The 14,212-nt window shown below is 56.5% G+C and overlaps 6 protein-coding genes across 6 annotated transcripts; all 6 read right to left on the bottom strand.

The window, feature by feature from the left end:
- Positions 1-249: 249 nt before the first annotated feature.
- Positions 250-1,378, bottom strand: MKK02DRAFT_16367 (uncharacterized protein; the record flags this gene model as incomplete). Its single annotated transcript, XM_053085619.1, has 5 exons — positions 250-346; positions 821-888; positions 945-1,022; positions 1,181-1,255; positions 1,313-1,378. Coding segments are annotated over 5 exons (384 nt in total), but the record flags the coding sequence as incomplete, so codon positions are not given.
- Positions 1,379-1,880: 502 nt separating this feature from the next.
- On the bottom strand, positions 1,881-4,144 carry MKK02DRAFT_37467 (uncharacterized protein; the record flags this gene model as incomplete). Its single annotated transcript, XM_053089664.1, has 9 exons — positions 1,881-2,103; positions 2,183-2,653; positions 2,699-2,769; positions 2,830-3,128; positions 3,347-3,383; positions 3,429-3,552; positions 3,600-3,640; positions 3,684-3,816; positions 3,864-4,144. The coding sequence occupies 9 exons, from the start codon at positions 4,142-4,144 to the stop codon at positions 1,881-1,883; spliced, it is 1,680 nt and encodes a 559-aa protein (XP_052944366.1).
- Positions 4,145-5,594: 1,450 nt separating this feature from the next.
- MKK02DRAFT_37466 (uncharacterized protein) lies at positions 5,595-6,847 on the bottom strand (the record flags this gene model as incomplete). Its single annotated transcript, XM_053089663.1, has 5 exons — positions 5,595-5,861; positions 5,914-5,942; positions 5,995-6,144; positions 6,180-6,677; positions 6,727-6,847. 5 exons carry the CDS (start codon positions 6,845-6,847, stop codon positions 5,595-5,597), a joined length of 1,065 nt encoding a protein of 354 aa, XP_052944365.1.
- A 234-nt stretch (positions 6,848-7,081) lies between these two features.
- Positions 7,082-9,973, bottom strand: MKK02DRAFT_37465 (uncharacterized protein; the record flags this gene model as incomplete). The annotated part of the gene is made up of 2 exons (XM_053089662.1): positions 7,082-7,104; positions 7,156-9,973. The coding sequence occupies 2 exons, from the start codon at positions 9,971-9,973 to the stop codon at positions 7,082-7,084; spliced, it is 2,841 nt and encodes a 946-aa protein (XP_052944364.1).
- Positions 9,974-10,454: 481 nt separating this feature from the next.
- On the bottom strand, positions 10,455-12,217 carry MKK02DRAFT_37464 (FAD dependent oxidoreductase; the record flags this gene model as incomplete). The annotated part of the gene is made up of 8 exons (XM_053089661.1): positions 10,455-10,648; positions 10,697-10,712; positions 10,758-10,924; positions 10,958-11,462; positions 11,497-11,840; positions 11,877-11,996; positions 12,032-12,110; positions 12,161-12,217. The coding sequence occupies 8 exons, from the start codon at positions 12,215-12,217 to the stop codon at positions 10,455-10,457; spliced, it is 1,482 nt and encodes a 493-aa protein (XP_052944363.1).
- A 1,086-nt stretch (positions 12,218-13,303) lies between these two features.
- On the bottom strand, positions 13,304-14,211 carry MKK02DRAFT_34226 (Sec61beta family-domain-containing protein; the record flags this gene model as incomplete). Its single annotated transcript, XM_053088876.1, has 4 exons — positions 13,304-13,400; positions 13,689-13,802; positions 14,039-14,130; positions 14,209-14,211. 4 exons carry the CDS (start codon positions 14,209-14,211, stop codon positions 13,304-13,306), a joined length of 306 nt encoding a protein of 101 aa, XP_052944362.1.
- Position 14,212: the final 1 nt, after the last annotated feature.

Genomic DNA, 14,212 nt, shown 5'->3' with positions numbered 1-14,212 from the left:
CAGGTCAAGGATGAGGGGCATTTGAGGGTGTGAGGAGTCTGAGCGAAGACACGAGCCGTTGTAGCATATAGCAAAGTTGGGTAGGGGACTGTATAATTGGTTAATGATGGATGGTGGCTCAGCCAATACTACCCGCAATGACCGACCCTATCATTCAGCACGCCCGCACCCGTCCTACCAGTGTCCCTCTCCATGATCACCTGTCCATCCCCAGCAGTCCCCCTCAGCCCCGCACACAGGGCGCCTGGGTCATCTCCGCGGTCTCGTATCCAGCTTATCGCTCACGTCCTTCCCTGCAAAGAGACTTCTATCCATCGCAATCTTTTCCCGGTCGTCTTTGATCATCCTGAGGTATCAGCTAAGTTCGAGCATGGTAGCGAAGATTGGGGTCCAGTCTAGAGGGATATTCGAGGTGGGCAGGGCAGAAGGAGACCAAAGGGAGACAAGGAAGAGGCAAGAGGGATGGAGACTTGACGGGAGGCAGACACGAGGGAGATAGAGAAGCGAGGAAGTAGGGATGAGAAGTGATTGGAAGAGGAAAAGAGGACGGGGAAGAAGACCTGGGAAAGGGGAGAGAGGGGAGGCAAGACTTAGAACTGTCTAGAGGGATCTCAGAGGAAGGGGAAGGGGATCAGGGCGAGGGGCAATGGGCAATGGGCAAGAAGGATGGAAATCGGACCAGGGTCCCGTAACAGAGAGAGAGAGCAAGAAGAGGACGACGGATAAGAAGGTATGAGAGGCGATGGCGACAGCGACAGAAAAGTGGAGACAGAACAGAGACCTGGCGAAGGGAGAGAGGGGGGCGAGAGCAAGAACCTACCTCGAATCCATCCGTGCATCCTCGCCTTCCACCCCAATCATCGCTTTTGGTTCTTTCGCTTCTACCACCTGACCCATCAGCGCCATCTTGGCAGTCTACAAATAATGAGGAGGACAAGACGCACATATTGATTATCGCAATGAGGGCAGTACTCGTCCGCTTCTTCATACTCGGTCATATCTTTCCGAAATGCCTTTTTGCACTGTTTCATTAGCTATACCATCTCTGAGAACGACCGGTCCGCCCGTCCATCTGAGAGGAATGCAAGTGACATCCTCAGACTCAGATGTCCAACTTCCAGCCCATGAAGACAGTATCTCCAAAGTTAAGCTGAGAAAGGAGCAGTACCGGCGGACATACCTTCTTGCACATGAAGGCCATCTCGACGGCTTTTCTCAGCTCGTGAGACTCCGACTCGGCGTGACAGTCTGGGCACTAGACATATCAGCTACGTGACCACCAGACTCATCTGCGGCAAACAGGGTAGCTCACGTCAAACCATTTCCTGCAGCATGGCGCTCGGATCGAGACTTGCGCATTCAAGATGTGTTTACTGAGCGGTATCAGCTGATGACTCAATCTTCGAGCAAGTCGCTCTCCTAAGTACAGTTCCAGGTGCTGCCACAATGAAGAGCGATGAAGAGAGCTACGTACCACATTCCGGCGGTGCGAGCGAAGATACCAGTGGAGATATCGGCGAGCTCGTTCACAGCTCCTCGCGCCCTTCTTTGGAGGTAGACAATGATGACAGCCTAGGGATATCAATCGCAGGAGCCAGGCAGCGAGCCGAGGTCTTGTAGCGTATGGGTGGGTCTAGTAGCTGATCAGCAATCGAAGTTGAAAGATTAGAAGTCGACCGCTTTGGCCACCTTCAAGAATCTCCAAGTCGCGTCGCGTGAGGAATGCGGAGACTGAGGGGTATCTCCATTGGCCGAACATGCTGATGATGACCAGGTGCATGCGTCTCGTGCTCATTACTGACTATGTACAACCCAGACCCGACCACCACTCGCCAGCTATATACAAAATATGATCAGACCCAGTAAAGCCCTACCCCAGCCTAATCCAACCAAATCTCATCATCATTCTCCTCGCCCCGCTTGACCGCATCCCATTCGGGCCAGCCGGTGGCGACGTGCGCGGCTGGACCATCATAGTGCGCCTTCTCGCCATCCTGGAGCTTCTTGGAGCCGTGATGGTGCGCTTCGTACAAAAGGCGGAGGAGGACGGAGCGATGGCATTTCTGCCCGGGGATGATCTGGCGGCCGTCGCCGTGGTTGACACTGGACTGTCAGCTGCTGGGGCAAATTACAAAATATGACCGAAGACACGAAGAAGTGAAGACAGGAGGATGGGACATACCTGATCTCGGTCTTCTCCTTGTCGCCATCCTTGGTATACTTCCTCGTCTTCAGAATGATATGCTCCAGGACATTCCACACCCCGACCAAACTCTCATTCATCCCCGCCAGCTGATCCTTGCTGAGCGAGTTGACCGCGCCGAAGCCCGAGGCAGGCTGAGCCGAGTCGAGCGCCGCCGCCACCTCGATGATCTTGGTGAGTTCCGCCTGAGGAAGGGCCCTGCGGAGCTTTTCGACCTCGTCTTCCTGCTCCGACTCGCGCCGGGCGTCGTACCCCTGCTCCTCGAGCAGGTCGCGAAGGCGAGCGATGGCCTTGAGGGCGTTGTCGGCCGGCTTGGCGGGGGTTTCGGTAGTGACGGCAGATGAGAGGGTCGGCTGGGGAGGGGGAACAGGGATGATGAGGGCTTTCTGGTACGCGACGCCTTCGGGGTCGAGGAGAAGACCGCAGTGGACCGCCTCGCGGAGCATCCACCTGCCGGTCAGCTCTGGAGTTGGTCCCTGTTCGGAGGGGACATACCTGAAGGGAATGTTGGAGAGGGACGGCTCGTCGTTCAAAGTAGTTCCTCCTCCCACATCCGAATGACACCCCTGGGACTCAGCGATGGCCTCCATCACACTGCCCCGAAGAGAGCCGAGAGCCAAGCTTACCTGGAACCAGCACTCCACCGACTTGAGCATCTCCCGCTTCGCCCCCGACGGCCCAACGAGCGCAGTGGCGGGGTAATCGTCGTTGAGCTTCTTCTCGATCTTGGCCAACTCCTTCTCGAGAGTGGCGTCGTTCGGCTTGGCCTTGAGCTGAGCTTTGATCTCGGCGACCTTGTGCAGGAGGTCGGTCTCGTGCTCGTCGCGCCGCCAGAATTCGGGGGCGAAGCGGGCACGGCGCTCGTCCAGGGCGAGGGCGTGACGGCAGATCTTGACGGACTTGGCGCCGGCCGCGAATGGCATCACTGGGAGTCAGCTGTGCCCTAGCAAGAAGTATAGATGCAAGAATATAAGGTAGAGGCGTGGAGAGGGCGCGAGGTGAGAAAGGAGCGGATGGAGTGGTGCAGAACGATAAGATAGGAGAGGGGAGACGGAGTGGTATGAAAGGACGGGGCGATACGGCGTGGTCAGGAAGTGTTGGTAGAGGAGAGCAGATGGGAGAGAAGAGATGAAGAAAACATACACTTGATATCAAGTCCACCAAGGGACGAGACGGTGTCCTGACTGTCAGCTAGTTGATTTAGAGCCTGATGCGGTCGACATACCCAGACACCCAGAAACTCGACGGCGACTGGCCTGGACCGTCCAAAGATCCGACGATAAAGGACAGACGGGTCCTTCTTCTTCGAGTCGCGCGGGTGCTCGGGACCGGTATACATCTCATATGCCCTGAGTAATTAGCTGGCGCTCCCGTCTCAAGAAGCAGCGGAACTCACAGGGTGACTTGGTTGGCATTACCGGCGGGAAGCAGGCCGACCTATTTGATCAGCTTCGCCCGTAGTCAATACGGCAAGACTCACCCGCTGGATCATTCCCGCAAGAGCCCTGGCGGTGTACGCGCCCCTCGAGAACCCAAAGAGGTAGATCTTGTCGCCGGTGCGGTAGTACTCCATGAGGTATCGATAGGCGTCACAGACGAACTCGTCAAAGTTGCTGCTTCGTCAGCCCAGTCCTGCACCTTTAGGGAGCAATATACGTACAAGGCGAAACCCATGTCAAGGATCTGCGCTCCCTTCTGCCTCAACTTGCCCCACGCTCCGGACGACTCGGGCAGGACCGTCCCCAACCCCGAGCTATAGTAGACCAGCTGGGACTCATCCGCTTTGATGACAGAGAGGAGCTTGATGAGATTGGTATTGTGCTCGGAGAATTGATTCGAGGTGCCGTCGAGGAGAAGGACAATGTTGCGGGGTCCGGCAGGGGACGGGAAGTACCCAGGGCCGGCGAGGGGCGTACCAGGATTGGGGTTGGGGGAGGTCATGGTGGTGTCTAGAAGTGAGGTTAAGAAGGTCTTGAGTAGGTCAGGAGAGGAACGGAGAAGTGAGGAGCAATAATAGGAAGGGAGAAGGGGGAATCTAGTCTACATATATCTCCTCTCCCCCATCCACTCTTTGTCTTGTCCACGGTGGCGCCTTATTCGGTTCCCTCTTGCTTGAGCTGACTGGACTGGATCTGACGGGGAAGCGAGCAAGCCACAAAGCCAAAATAGCAGTCAAAGGAGGGAGGAAAGGGAGGAAGGGAACCAGAGGCCTGAGGCCTGAGCTGTGACTGCATCAGGCACGGAGATCTCGACGCGAGAGTGGAGGCGGACGAGGAGGTACGTGCTCCGTGTCAGCCGCTCCGCTGTCCATGTCAGCTGTCAGCCACCAAGAACCAGCTGATCTCAACCATATCGCCCAACACTCCAGCGTCTCTCGTACAGAACCTTCCAACCCTCATCGAAGTGGCTCAGCCCGCGGTGACCTGAGACCGTGCGGCAAGAGATGAAGTGCAGTAGAGTAAGGTAAGAGAAGGTTGTGACCAAGAATAAACGCGTCGCGTCGACGCGTCATCACCAAATTTCTATTGTAACTAATAGATTCCGCTAATGAAGCGCTAATGAAATGCTAGGGATTTACTAATGCGGGCTGGTCATTACCCCAGTACATGTAACTTGTTCTTGTAAGCATCCCCTGTACCCAATCTTACTTGGACCAAAGCAACAGTCTTATACCTCCCATACCCTGTTTACGAGTCCTACCAATCTCGACGGCGGCTGGGCCCCCAGCTGCTTCTCTCCAATCGCAGACGAGACGCCGAACCCAGGCTGATCTCGTCAGGCGTATCGAGAGCAGGGCCAATCTTACTCTTCGAAGTCTTGCCCATCCTGACATGCGTATGGTAGTAGTCTAACCAATCTACCGCCAGAATTGAGTCGACAGCGCAGTGCATTGCTTGAGTCATGTTCACCAGCTGTAGAGTGCACATGACAGGAGAGAGTCGTCGAGCAAGTATTCGCGGACTCATCAGTATCGAGCGAGATCCCGCGGGGAATACCTGGTGGCCCAATCGAGTCGGTACAAAGCCTCCACATTACCCGCGGATCGATCCAATGCGTGGCCTTCTGCGACGCTGTTGCACGCCTATTCACGGCTCACTCGCGTACTGAAGCGCTCTGCAAAGCTACCTTCGACACGGGTCCTATCCACGAGACTACTTGACCACTGTGGCTATCGTACACTGACTTCCCACGGAATCTAGTGTACACTGAGGCATCCTATCTGCTGATGAACAAGGTGTGCTAGGGTCTTTCACCTTCCTCAATCCCCACTAACGCCTCTCTAATCCCCTTTGCGTTGGTCTGCGGTGCCTCTGCACCGGCTTCTGGATCCTCTCCTTCTAGCTGATGCGTCTTTCCCCTCTCGCCAACTCCGGGCCTCACTATCAGCCCCCTATTGCCCATTGACCTTCTGCCAGAACAGCACTCGGTTGCTGTCCTCCTTGTCCTCCATATCCGCCATATCCTTGAGGATTTCATCCATATCTCTCACTTTGCCATCCTTCGCCGTGCGATCATCGAGGAGGACTCTCAAGGCTTTCTCCAACCTAGCCCGGCGCACCTTCTCATAACCAGGGTTCCCTCCAGCCCTGTCCCGTTCCGAGAGCATCATCCGACTGTCACTCCCCTCTACGTCCCAGAGTGGTAGATCCACCGCCGCCTCGAGTATGTCTCCGTGGTATCGTGGCTTCTTCAGTGGCGGGCCACGGTACATGCACTCCATCGGCATTCTTACGAGGGTCTGGACGATCAGCGAGCTGCTCCATACGGCTCCCGCCGATCATCACACTCACCTATGACACCTCCATCATCATCGGTCTGCCGCTTCTTACGCTGGTCATCGGTCAAGGTGCACAAATCTTGATAATGATGTTGCAGGGCTAGGAAGGCTTCGGAGCCGTCGTCCTCGGAGTGAATCTTCCGCTCAAAATCCTTTTGGGGTCCTGAAGGCTGATCAGCCGGCTTCCTTAAGACGCACTGCAATCAGACCAGAAGATCAACTTGCCCTTCCTCCGATTCTCCAGCTGCTCTTCTCGGGCTTGCATGACAGCTGTCGAAGCAGCCCCCTTCCCTCTCGCCAGCCGTGCGTTCTTGACCTGCATGGTTTCTGTCACAGCGTCTCCCCATGATCCGCCCTCTCTTGTAGCGTGCGCCTGCTCAGCGCGATTCCCCTCTCCATCCGCCTTTTCCCCCCTTTTCCGATATTCGGCATACGCCTCGTCAAGCATTTTCTCAACGTCCTCTGCAGCCCGCCAGTATCCATCCGTATGCTTATTTTTCGGATCCACCGCTCGTATGCGACAAAGGTCCCTAGCGAGCCTGTCTTCATTGTCATCCGCCGGGACCCCAAGCAATATGCCGTGTATCTTCTTGCGGCACTCTGCCGCCTCAGCATCCTTTTTGAGTATGAGCGCTGTGAGCAAGACGCGATCGCTGACAAGCGGCTTCGGGTCATCCTTGGGAGGTGGGGCTTGCACTGGGAAACAATCAGCCAATCTTCGAAATGGAACACATGCTCTACTCACCGTCTGCGTGGGCACCAGCAGGCTCCTTCTCGGCTGGCCTGTCCCCTGCTTTTTCAGCCGCCTCTAATCTCTCTTCATGTTCCTTTTGTGCCAAGACTAGCATGCTCTTGACATCCGCCATAGCTTTCACACGCTCTTCACGACATGCTTTCTCCCTCTTACCGAGGCTCAACCCCTTGAAAGCCCCATCCGGCTTCTCTTTTTCCCCTATTCGGATCCGGTAGAGTTGCCGAGCAATTTCGTCCGCCGTACTACCCCACTGGTGCAACATCAATATATGCTGTCGGACATCTGCCCCTTTGGCATCCTTATTGAGCGCCGCGATCAAATCATCATCGGTGATCATGAGCAGATTTTAACCCGTCCCGGCGGCTGACGCTGAGTATCATTCAGCTAATATCGCTCCGCAGGGGTTCCGGAATGGCTCACCATCGCTCCCCAGAGGAACCGTACGAGGATGCGCTGGGTCCTTATCACCCCCCTGAGCAGCCACGGCCGGTGTGACTCCCGGCGCCGGAGGGAGAGGACCCCCCTGTAACCTCCTCGCCATTTCCTCCACCATAGCGTCTTGCTCAGCGATTACCTGAGCACCCTTCTTCGTATAGTCCAACGTCCATAGTGTCGGCTCAGAGACAGTGGTCTGACATTCCACCACCGTTGTGAATCTCACCGACTCATTGGCTCTCGCGATGAATTGGTCGACATCCGCCACCAATTTGGCCTTGTCCTCCTCTGTTGACCTGGTAGCTGGTTTCACATAATCCTGATAGATTGCGTTGTCCAGTTGGGAGTGGAGAGCGACACGGCCTGTGTCGAGGGAAGGTACCACCACCACAAATGTTCGCTGGACGTGCGGTTGGGCGGGTAAGGGTTTCCCAACATCGTCGAGGAAGGGTTCCGGGGGAGGATCATCGAGGAGCTTGCCCTTCAGATCAGTGAACCACCGTGAGGTGTTCCACTGCAGCCTCTGATCTCCCACCGCCTCCATTCCCGGTTGTATCATCTTTGTGACGGCGCCGACCCGCAGGAAGGGGATATAGTAGGTTTTGACGCGGTCAAAGTACCGGGTCCAGCAGAAGTCTGCCTTGAGTGCGCCATGCTCCTGGGGAACGTAAGGCATGATCCCGCCAAGATCCACGTCGATGAAGTATCTTCCGTCCTCCGATCCTTTGAATGTATTCAAGTCGGCATAGTGATGAGCGTCTGGGTCCCGGCTGTTTCTCTTTGCCAGGGCAGGGAGTAGCAACCCCATAATGAACCCCACCTGGGTGGGATCGAAATGATCTACACTAGATGGGCCTGTTTTGGGGGTGTGCCAATGGTTCTGGCGCCGATTCTCAAACTTGATGCTGGTGATCCGCGTCTGTAGGATGAGATGTTCCAAGACGTCGCTGTAGGTCCGGCCCTTCGATTCCGGAGCCACCAGAGCCCCCATGCCCTTTCTCATATCCTCGACAAAGTCAAGGGAGAGCTGCATGAGGACAGGTGTCTTCTCGTCGGTGTATACGGTGGCTGCCTTGGTCCCACCTCCGTTGCCTGGGTCCAGATCAGCCATCTCCGCTGCAAGGGGCATGAATCCCGGGCGGACAATGAGCCGTCTGAACCCGAGCCGTACGTGACTGAGGTCATTGGCTCTTCCCGGGGTGAGCCCCGCCAGAGGAAAGTGCTGATCAAGCCATGGTGGGGCCATATCCAGGCAACGTCGAACAGCAGTTACTAGCCACTGCGAGTGCCACCCCTTGATGTGGCCGCGTTGTGGATCCATCTTGTCCGGAGTCGCTGACTCCTTCAGCCAGAACGGCGTGAATTGAGCTTTCCAAGGGCCATGCTCTTGGATGATCTGACTTTCCGGTACAAACACGGTGATGTCGACCTTGAACACCTCGATGCTATCCGGATTCTTTGGGCTGATCGAGATGCGCGCCGATCCGTCAAACAGCTCCGCGCCCTGGTAGGTGAAGGCTCGGTTCAGGAGGTATCGTTGTCCGGCCCAGCCCAGCCATTTGAGCAGTTCCTCCCCTGCTGACCCTGGTCCTCCGACCGCTGCAGTGATCTCCGGCGGGAGCAGGAAACCCGCCAACTTCTGCTTGCCCGTGTCTCGCCATTCGTCTTTGACAAACCCCCGGAACGGCAGCACGAACCACCCCAGCAGTAAGTCTCGTGCCGCCTCCTTCGCCACCACTAAGCCTTCCCCGTCTGTCTTCCGAGGGAGGTGTCGCACAACCTTTCCCTCTGCCGTCGTCCTCTCTAGCACTTTCTCGTGTTCGAACCCCGGAGCAATGAGCATGTGAGCTGGGTAAGCTTTGCTCATCAAGATTTCGGGCACGCACGCCATAGCGTACGCCAAGGCGGGCACGTCAATAATCTCCTCACACTCGAAGAGCACGTTGCACAGTTCCACAATCACCACCGGCAGTTTCCCCCATCTTGCGTGCCACTTGTCCGCCATCGTCTCTCGCGCCAGATCCGAGTCTAGGGAGCCATCCAGGCAGTTGTGAAAGAGTATCTTCTCAATCTTGTCCATCCGCTCTAGGACTGTGGTATGCGCGGCGAGGAGGGGGCGGAATGAGGGCAACCGCGATTCGATGTGATTGACTGGCACCTCCGCTTCCCGCTGCTCTCGGTCCTTCCTGCCATTGAGCCCGGCGGTACCGTCCTGAAATTGCCAGGTACCCCTCTGATCCTCGTCAAAGATCCGAACATCGGTCGCCGCCGTGTTGCCATCGGCAAACTTCTGAGTCTTGCGCACTGCCGACTGGGACCCAGGGGGTTTCAGAGCCGGCTTGCCCGCTTTCTGCAACCTCCTCTTAGCCGCCTCATCCGCGTCTGTGTCGTACTCGGTTTCATCATCGGCAGAGTAGTCGCCGGGGCCGGTGGAATTGACGCTGGAGAGGGGTGTAGGAGGATTGCCGGAATCACCTGCGGGGTAGATGGAGGGGGTAGCAGGCGCCGGCTGGGAGGAATTCCGCGATCTTCGCTTTGAGCTCGACTTTCTGTCACTGCTGGCGGGGGTAGCTGGGGTTGGAGGGGTGGAAGTATCGTTGGGCTCGGCAGGGGTAGCAGGAGTCGGGTCAGGGGAGCTGCTAGATCTGGATTCAGAGCCTGAGTGCTCGTCTTTGCCGTTACGATTGTGGCCTCGCTCGAGGACGATATAGCCGATGACAGCGACGACGAGGAAGATGACGCAGACGGTAGCGGGGGAGATGCTAGAGCCAGCCCTGGTGAAGTGGATCAGGCGGCGTCCCATGATGACGAGCAGATGAGGGGATGTCTCTTCCTTCTGGTGGTGTGGAGTCTGACGACGATGATTCTTCGCTCGTACGACCTTGATGCTGAGGAGGTATTGCCAGCACTAGATTCAGTATATATCCTCAATCAGTGACATAGGAGTGCCATTAGACAATGTAGTGGAGCTGCTTTGTCCTGAAGCGAAAGGAGACGTTTGTCAAAGGAATGCTGGACTTCAACCTCTCTGCCTTGGCCGAACCCAGGATCAAGGATATGCAACCAATGCGGAAGCCGCGTCTCCACAACTTGATACGACGGTGATAAGAGGGCGAGCCAGAGCTACGGTATGTAGCCTCCAGCGAGTCTGAGGGGACTGGTTCGTAAGTCATCATGCGTTGCCCGCTGCAGGATGAGAGACGCCAGCATCAGTGTGTACATTAGCCGAACAAAGGGGGCAATCAGCAATAGCATCAGCTGCACAAGATACATGCCCGTAAGATTTACGAATCCAGCTGTGGCTCAGATGGCGGTCCGGCCAGCTTATTGCCCGCTACGATCTTAACGTAGTCGTCGAACTTTTGGGCATGTTGTCGGTTGAGGCGTTCCTCGCTGACCACGTAGGCGGTAGGGAAATCCTGATCCCACTCCTCGGATGCGATGAGTCGGGCGAGTGCGCGGTTGGTGGTATGTGTTGCTGATGAGTCAGTCCTGGCGTCTAGTCGTCAGAGTATGGTGTGCTTACTGCTCATACCGTGACCCTGAAGATCAGCTCATGGCCTCCAGATGAAAGTTAAAAAACTCACGTTGTATCCGACAGAAACGTACAGCCCGTCGACCCCAGGTAGGGGACCGATAAGAGGGAGGAGATCTGTCGTGTACGACATGACCCCTGTCCACGATCGAGTCAGACCCTCTCCGTGCGCCTTCTCCTTCCAGTCCACAAACGTCTTCTCCATGTATCCCGTCATGACTGCTGATCAGCGGGGTCTCACATAGTACTCACACTTTGTAGCTTCCGGGGTCACTTGGCTGATATCCGTCTGGCAGATGTAATCCTGAGGCTTGCCGACTTTGGCCTCGAGATAGTCGGCCGCCCCGACGCCAACAACAATACCGCCCGCCGAGGTCGCGCAGTAACCATCTGGGAAGCCGTAGCTCGCCGAGAGCGACTTGATCCCGGAGAAGGCTGGGGGAGGGGTGAAGAGGCCCATCTGGATCCGGACGGGGTACATGATCTTGGAGAAGGGGTGGCCGGCGGGGAAGAGGTGGGGTGTGTGGGCGTTGGTGCAGAGGACGACCTTGGGGGCGGTGATGGACCCTCGGCTAGTCTCGACGGTATGCGTGGAGCCGGACTGAGAGAGCTTGGTGACTGGCGCGCTGGTCCTGAGCGTGACTTTGTACTTGGTCGATCCTAGCGATAGCTTGAGAAGCTCAGTGGTGAGTTTGTGCGGGTGGACAGTACCGGCGCTCCGAGTCGAGCATCCTATCGCGCCTTGAACCCTCGAGAGCTACAATCAGCTCCTGTCGCGTAGGCCTACTCACCTTGATAGCCTCCTCCTTGTCCGTATAGAACTTGCCATCCGACCAGTCTTCCACGCCCATCTCCTTCAGCGCCGCCAGCCAATCTTCTCTGATCTTCATGGTGCTCGCGAGAGCCTTCTCCGTTGTATATACCGCCATCGCCTTGCCGGTGTGGAGATCGACCTTGTGCTCCAGCCCGTGCTTCTTGATGACCGCGATGTTGCGCTGGTAGTTGTCCCATTCGTGCTGAAGGATATTGACGGCTTGTGACCGAGATAGACCGGCGCCGCCCTTGCCGACGGGCCGAACAAGTCTGGGCATGTGGACGAAGGTGGAGGGAGCGAAATGACCACCGTTCCGGCCAGCTAAACATCAGCCTGAGCTCTGTCGTAGAGACTCACTGGCTGAACTGGACACCTCGTTCGCTTCCAGTATCACGATATGTGTGCCCTCAGGGAGTGCGTGCTTGTCGTCCTCTGGGTGAGTGAGGTGATACGCGAGCATAGCGCCAGAGATCCCAGCTACCTGTCAGCTCGAGCTTCGAGCGTTGACTCACCTCCGACGATCACAATGTCGGCGCTCTCGGGTATGCTCTCATCCTTGCCATAGTTGTGCAAGCTGGAAGGCCCCGTGTTCTGTTATCAGCTACCGGACAACCAGCTGGTCGGGATGTCAAGGAGCTCACCGAGGCGATCCAATGCGAGATCGTGGATGGGTTCTGAGGCTTGCTTAGGTCTGCCATATTGTCGAGTGTGCGAGATGACGGAGGAGGATGGAAGCTAGATGGTGATGTCCCAGATAGACCTCCCAGTCGCGCTCAACATCTTTCCCGCCTGGTCTCCTTTGTCGTCGGATCTGCCCGAAGATCTAACCGTCGGCTAGAATCCCCCGCAGATCTCTTGCGCTGCTCAGTGCTCATGCTCGTTGACGGGGCTCGAGGACTCATGCATATGGAGTGGGCTCGGGAGATTGCGCGACGGCCTGATAGCTACATACTCGTGTACACCAACCGGTCGGGTACCTTGGACGAAGTCATGGAGAGCTTCGCGGTAGCGCTGCCGGCACGCTTGCTTGCTTCCAGCTTTCAGTTTCCAACGGAAGACGAGCTCGCCGCCGGGGCTCGATTACAGTATGAGTAGGTAGGTACGACTATGGACCTGGTATGCAATACGCCCCGCGCAGTGTACAGCCAGCATGCTCCGCAGCAGAGGCCAGAAAGGAGAAGAGAGTACTGAGAAGTATACATGGGATTTGAGAGGACTTTAGCCATGACCAGTGATAGTGGTAGTCTGCAGAGCCGATATCTGAATAATGCGGATGCAGTGGATGGTGGTTCGTTGTGCTTGGGCTAGTGAGTAAGGTTACCCTCTTAGTTGCTGAGTGAGGGTTGTGGCGATAAGTAAGAGGGTGGGATGACATCCGCTTATATAGCTCAACCGAGCGACTCTCGACATGTCAGCGTGCGCCAGGGTGTCATCACTACGGAAACCAAGTGAGGTGCCCATGCCGTCAGTGCCAGTCACTACATATCCAGCCTTCGACCAAGGGGAGGCCTGCGGTAAGTAGGAGCATCAGAAAATGTCCGCGCCCCGACCCAGATCAGCCAGAAGATGATACGCCCGTGATGCGCCACACCCCAAGCTCCAGGCTCCCGTCCAGCAGCATCCAGGCAATGGCCCGTACCCAGCCTCCCAACTCCCCAACTGCACAAGATCTCACGAATACATGCCTCATCCGTCCGCATGGACCCGCTTTTCCCTATCTTTCCCACTCTACCCCCAAGACCCGACAGACCGAGACTGCGCGACCCCGCCGTTGGCTCTACAGCCTACTTTGTGAACGCCCGGACCACCTTGGCGGTGATATGCAGGAAGAAGATGGAGGCGATGAAGGAGATGGAGAGGACGACGACGACGAAGGGGTCCCTGAGGGGTCAGCTTGGGACTTGGAAGGCGGACTAGTACGAGTTCTGGAAGACCGGACCATAATTATAGTGGACCAGGTAGTATGAGGCAGTGATGGCTGTGTATTGGGAGAGGGCATATGACAAAAGCAGAATCAATGCCAAAGCACAGCCCCCACCTGCCTGGACCGCCTTGCTCTCCCCCTCTCTGGCCACCTTGTCCTTTCCAAGACCTCTGCGCATCCTCCAGCCGCCCGTTTTTGTGCTCATGCTAATCTTCTCCAGCTCCGACAGATAACCCATCACTCACACTTTCAGCCCAGCATCCCCTGAATCCGTGTACAGCTTCAACATGGTGTTTGAGCTCCCGCCAGCTCCGGCTGCGCGGGATGAGTTTGGGCGGGGAGCGGTAGGTGCACGACGACTGATGGTTAGCTATGAGTACCATCCCAAAAGTTCCAGTCCCGGTCTTTCCTCCCTCCCGAGGGTCCCTCAGTCTTCCGTCGCTGGAGCATTTGTGAAGAGCCGGACCACGTCCTCTCTCCAACATGGATCTTTCAATCTCCCTCTCCCTATATCATGGCCATCTCCCACTACCACCTGCCATATACGCCCACAACGAGTCCCCGTCCTCGACCTTGATCCAGCTGAGCGACATACCGGACAGCATTGGCTCCGTGCGGCCTCGAAACAGCAAATGAGCTGGACGCGCCTCCTGCAGACCCAGGAGATTCGGGACGAGCGATATCAGACTATTTTATCAGCTGTTACCTTCTTCACTGACCGAGCGGGGGTTTCCAGATTCAAACGATCAGTACAGAAGGACATACCATG

This window comes from Dioszegia hungarica (genome assembly GCF_025882075.1).
Source record: "Dioszegia hungarica strain PDD-24b-2 chromosome Unknown MKK02contig_11, whole genome shotgun sequence".
In the NCBI taxonomy this organism is placed as follows: Eukaryota; Fungi; Basidiomycota; class Tremellomycetes; order Tremellales; family Bulleribasidiaceae; genus Dioszegia; species Dioszegia hungarica.
This window is presented reverse-complemented; position numbering and strand designations above follow the sequence as displayed.